Source organism: Rousettus aegyptiacus, unplaced genomic scaffold, assembly GCF_014176215.1.
Source record: "Rousettus aegyptiacus isolate mRouAeg1 unplaced genomic scaffold, mRouAeg1.p scaffold_m13_p_2, whole genome shotgun sequence".
Classification (NCBI taxonomy): Eukaryota; Metazoa; Chordata; class Mammalia; order Chiroptera; family Pteropodidae; genus Rousettus; species Rousettus aegyptiacus.
In genome coordinates this window covers 172,137,949-172,143,163 of record NW_023416295.1, presented here as the reverse complement: position 1 = coordinate 172,143,163, position 5,215 = coordinate 172,137,949, and the positions used below count along the sequence as shown (strand labels likewise).

General features: G+C 67.2%; 1 protein-coding gene across 1 annotated transcript; it reads left to right on the top strand.

The window, feature by feature from the left end:
- Window positions 1-4,034, top strand: LOC107505514 (chondroadherin-like protein). Its single transcript, XM_036235883.1, has 4 exons — window positions 1-134; window positions 755-923; window positions 1,445-3,142; window positions 3,669-4,034. The coding sequence occupies exons 1-4, from the start codon at window positions 127-129 to the stop codon at window positions 4,032-4,034; spliced, it is 2,241 nt and encodes a 746-aa protein (XP_036091776.1). The 5' UTR covers window positions 1-126.
- The last annotated feature ends 1,181 nt before the right edge of the window (window positions 4,035-5,215 follow it).

Genomic DNA, 5,215 nt, shown 5'->3' with positions numbered 1-5,215 from the left:
TGCCTCCCATTCAGCTCCGTCCCCACCGCCAGGCCTGCAGGCGCGGAGGGGGACTCCCGCCAGCATCCAGACACCGGCATTTCCCTTGTGAGGCACCTCCAGGCCGGGCTGGCAGTGCGAGGTGGCATGGAGCGGTGAGTCTTTGGGTTCCATTGTGCCAGGGGTCTTAGAGAGCTGAGTGGCCGTAGGCAAGCCCCTGCCCGTCTCAGGGCCTCTGAGACGCTGGAGGACAGGAGCTCTGGGGTGTGCCTGGGCATTCTCCAAGGGGTTCCCCAAAATGGGTCCTGAGGAAGGTGGTGTATGGGAGTGTGGCTGCTCCTGTGGGCCAGTTGCTTGTGGGGCTCGTCTGAGCGTTCAGCAGCCCTCTGAGCCATGGACACTTGTCCCTCAGGGATCTGTCCCCGGCCCCCACTGCCCCTCTCCCTGGCTCACCCTGAGCCTCAGTCTCACCACAGACTGGAGGATGCCACCAGCCCCAAAGCTGGGGCTGGATCCTAGGACCCCGAGGAGACTGAAAAACGGAGGGTGGCAAAGCAGTGAACAGAAATGCGGGAGGCTGAGCGGGGCCCCAGCCCCGGGATCAGAAAAGGCTGCTCAGAGGCCTGGACCCAGCCTACAGGTGGGAGGGGGCGAGGCTGGGGGCGAGGACACATTCCCTGGGGCCGAGGGACTCGGGACGGGGGCCAGGGCTGCGCGAGTGAGGAGTGCGGGTCGCCAGCCCCTGTGAACCACAGACGCCGCCCTCTCGCCCCAGGCGCCCGCGCATCCCCGTGTTCCTGCTGCTCCCTCTGCCGCTGCTGCTGGGCCCGGCTTGGCACGCGGCCGCCCAGCGGTGCCCACAGACCTGCGTCTGCGACAACTCCAGGCGGCACGTGTCCTGCAGACACCAGAACCTCAGCGAGGTGCCCAGCGCCATCCCCGAGGTCGGCAGGGCGAGTGGGTGTGGTGGGGGGAGGACGTGGGGGGAGCCTGAGCTGGCACGGGAGCCTCGGCCACCGCCCGGCTGGGGAACCTGGGAAAGTCACTCTTTCTCTTGAGCCTCAGTCTTCACATCGGTAAAACGGGAACGATGACCAACAGGGAAACAATCTATTTAGCATCCTATGTGATTGGGACAAGTAGATAACCCATAGATAAATACTGGATTAATTACAGGCCCTGTGGCAGGGAACTGGGGTCACATAAGGTCTCTGCCCTATGGAGACAAGAACTAGCCGGGGAGAAAGAAACTAAATGGTCAGTGACAATTCAATGCGAAAAGTGCTAGAGTGGGGGATGCCCAGGCAGCAGGAGAGGAAGGCTTCCTGGAGGAGGTGTCAGCGAGCAGGATGAAGAGAACGAGGTGAAGGTGAGGGGGGAAGAGTGCTCCAAGAGGGGGAACTGGGCAAGGGCACAGGGCCCAGCCCCGGTGCTGCTCAGCCTCCCCTCCCTTCTCCCCGCCCAGCTGACCCAGCGGCTGGATCTCCGGGGCAACGCGCTGAAGGTCATTCCTCCAGCCGCCTTCCAGGACCTGCCTTACCTGACCCATCTGGACCTGCGGCTCTGCCAGGTGGAGCGGGTGGCCGAGGGGGCTTTCCGCGGGCTGGGCCGCCTGCTTCTCCTCAACTTGGCCTCCAACCGCCTGAGCGCGCTGCCCCAGGAGGCGCTGGCCGGGCTGGGCTCGCTGCGGCGGCTGGAGCTGGAGCGGAACGTGCTGGAGGAGCTGCGGCCAGGGACGTTTGGGGCACTGGGCGCGCTGGCCACGCTGAACCTGGCGCACAACGCCCTGGTCTACTTGCCCGCCATGGCCTTCCAGGGGCTGCTGCGCACCCGCTGGCTGCAGCTGTCCCACAACGCGCTCAGCGTGCTGGCCCCGGACGCCCTGGCCGGCCTGCCCGCGCTGCGCCGGCTCAGCCTGCACCACAACGAGCTGCAGGCCCTGCCCGGGCCGGCCTTGTCCCAGGCCCGCGGCCTGGCCCGCCTCGAGCTGGGCCACAACCCGTTCACCTACGCGGGCGAGGAGGACGGGCTGGCGCTGCCCGGCCTGCGGGTGCTGGCGCTGGACCACGGGGCGCTGCAGGCCCTGGAGCCCAGGGCCTTCGCCCGCTGCCCACGCCTGCACACCCTGGACCTCCGCGGCAACCAGCTGGACACCCTGCTGCCGCTGCAGGGCCCGGGGCAGCTGCGCCGGCTGTGGCTGCAGGGGAACCCGCTGTGGTGCGGCTGCCAGGCCCGGCCGCTGCTCGAGTGGCTGGCGCGGGCGCGCGTGCGCTCGGACGGCGCGTGCGGGCAGCCCCGGCGCCTGCGAGGCGAGGGCCCTGGACACGCTGCGGCCCTCGGACCTGCGCTGCCCTGGAGACGCGGCCGCGGCGGGGGACGAGGAGCCGGCGACCCGCGCGCCCCCCGCGGCCCCGCCGGCGCCCCCGGGCCGGGCGATGGGGCCGCGCAGCCCTGCCCGCGCGCCTGCGCGTGCGTCGCCGAGTCCCGGCACAGCGGCTGTGGCCGCCGAGGCCTGCGGGCCGTGCCCCGCGGCTTCCCCAACGACACCCGGCTCCTGGACCTGAGGCACAACCACTTCCCCTCGGTGCCCCGAGCGGCCTTCCCAGGCCTGGGCCAGCTGGTGTCGCTGCACCTGCAGCACTGCGGCATCGTGGAGCTGGGGGCGGGCGCCCTGGCGGGGCTGGGCAGCCTGCTCTACCTCTACCTGTCTGACAACCAGCTCTCAGGCCTCAGCGCTGCCGCCCTGCACGGGGCCCCCCGCCTCGGCTACCTGTACCTGGAGCGCAACCGCTTCGTGCAGGTGCCTGGGCCCGCCCTGCGTGTCCTGCCCGGCCTCTTCTCCCTGCACCTGCAGGACAACGCTGTGGACCGCCTGGCACCCGGGGACCTGGCAGGCGTGCAGGCCTTGCGCTGGCTCTACCTGAGTGGGAACCGTATCGCCCAGGTGTCCCCCGGGGCGCTGGGCCCAGCTCGGGAGCTGGAGAAGCTGCACCTCGACAGGAACCAGCTGCGCGAGGTGCCCACCGGGGCCCTGGCGGGGCTGCCTGGCCTGCGGGAGCTGCGGCTCTCGGGGAACCCGCTCAGGGCCCTGCGAGACGGGGCCTTCCAGCCCGTGGGCAGGTCGCTGCAGCACCTCTTCCTAAACAGCAGTGGCCTGGAGCAGGTGGGCCCAGGGGCTGGTGGCCGGGGCGGGTGGGCCCAGGGACTAGGGGTGGGAAGGCAGCAGGCACGCGTTCACTCAGCAAACACGGCTGCCTTTGCAGTGCCTGGCCCGAGACCCGGCTCGCACACTAAGATCAGCCAGACTGCGCCTGCCCCAGGGAACTCAGGCCTGCGTGACAGAGCAGGCGGAATCCAATGCCACAGGGAGGTGTGCGGGGCGGGGGCACTGCAGGGGCATGGAAGACGGAGAAATGTCGGTCCATGGGTCACCTGCCATTACAGACTTTGAGAGCAGGGCTGAGCCCCCAAGAAACTTTGGGCGTGGGTTCAGGCAGAACAGTGAGAACTGTGAACTGGGGATCCAGGCGACTTGCAAAGGGCAAGTGCTCAGACATCAGCCCCCCCTCTGTTTCCAGCGCAGCTGTGCCCTTCCTGCCTGGGCCGCCTTGGGCTGCCCAGTTCCTATGCTGGGGTCTCCCTCCCTGGCCTGACAGGAGCTCACATCCGGGCATGGCTCCTCTTTGCAGATTTCTCCTGGGGCCTTCTTGGGCCTGAGGCCCCAGCTCCGAAGCCTACACCTGCAGAAGAACCAGCTGCAGGCCCTGCCCGCCCTGCCCGGCCTCAGCCAGCTGGAGCTGCTGGACCTCAGCGGCAATCCCTTCCGCTGTGACTGCCAGCTGCTTCCACTGCACAGGCGAGCATCCCCACGTGGACCCCTAGCCGGGGACCCACAGCTGCTCTCAGCCCAGCCCCACGACCTCCCCAGGCTGCCACCTGGGCCCAGCCGAGCAGCTTTAGGGGCTGGGGTCCTGCCAGCGCCAACTACCCTTCCGGGGGAGCCGGCGTGCATGGGCTTGGGGTGGACGCCTCTGAGCTATGAGCCTGGAGCCTAGCGAAGTGGCAGTGTGTGTGGGCACGTGACATAATTACATGAGAAAGCGACGAGGACCTGGAGTCTCAGGAAACCGGCTGACATCCAGCTCTGACTTCGGCCATGTAACCTCCCTGAGTAGGTCCCTCTCTAACGGGGATGAGAGCAATTGAGCCCGCCTCCTGGCGGTGGCCGGAAGGGGTTACGTTGACTTAGTGGTGCGCATAGGGTGGTCTGAAAGGTGCCTGGAGCACCGGCCCTCCGTACCTCTTAGAGAAGGAATCTGAGGTTGGCAGTGATTTGCTCACATCATGTCATCGGTCAGCAGCTGGGCCACGACAGTTGCCAGGCTCCGCTATCACGCAGTAGGTGTCCCCTGGCCCAGATTCTCAAGGACCCTTGTGCTCTCCTCAGACAGCTCAGCAGGGTCCCCGATTCTCGTCCCTCCGCAGGTGGCTCACTGGGCTGAACCTGCGCGTGGGGGCGACGTGCGCCAGTCCTCCGAGGGCCCGTGGCCAGCGGCTGAGGGCCGCAGCTGCTGTCTTTGAAGCCTGCCCGGGCTGGGCGGCCCGGAAGGCCAAGCGGACGCCGGGGGCCGGGAGGACCCACGTACAGAGAAGGCGGCGGGGAGACAAGGTGGGCCACAAGCAGGCGCGGGCACCTTGTTGGGGCACGGGTCCCAAAGATCCCGGGTGGCGCTTTGTGTCTGTGAGATCGAGGCCGCTGTTACGGTGATTACTGGATCCGTTGTCTTGACCACTTCCCACCCCGACCTCGAGGGTCTCGCTGGTCCCTGGGCCGGGACGAGCAGCTGAGCCAGTGTGCTGCTGACGCTGCCATTCCACTAGCTGTCAACCCGGACAGGCTGGACTGCACTCTGCTTCGTCCCGACCTTATGTTCCCCATCCTCACAGATCCATTCACACTCAGATCTCAGGTGTAGCGAAGCCTCACAGCACGTCAGAGAAGGTTCATTCTGCCTCAAGTGAACACGTCCCAGGGGTCAACACTTCCACCTGACACGTCGAACTGACCTTTAGGCCCCGACATGAGATAGTTACGCACTCGTCCATGTCAAACACGCTCCTCGGCGTCACCCTTTCGGGAGCTTAGGGCCTTGGGGCAGGGGGATGGCAGAAATCAGAATAATGTGGGTGGCTGCTATGGAGGTGGGTGCTCAAGAGAGGACGGCTGTTATTGCTT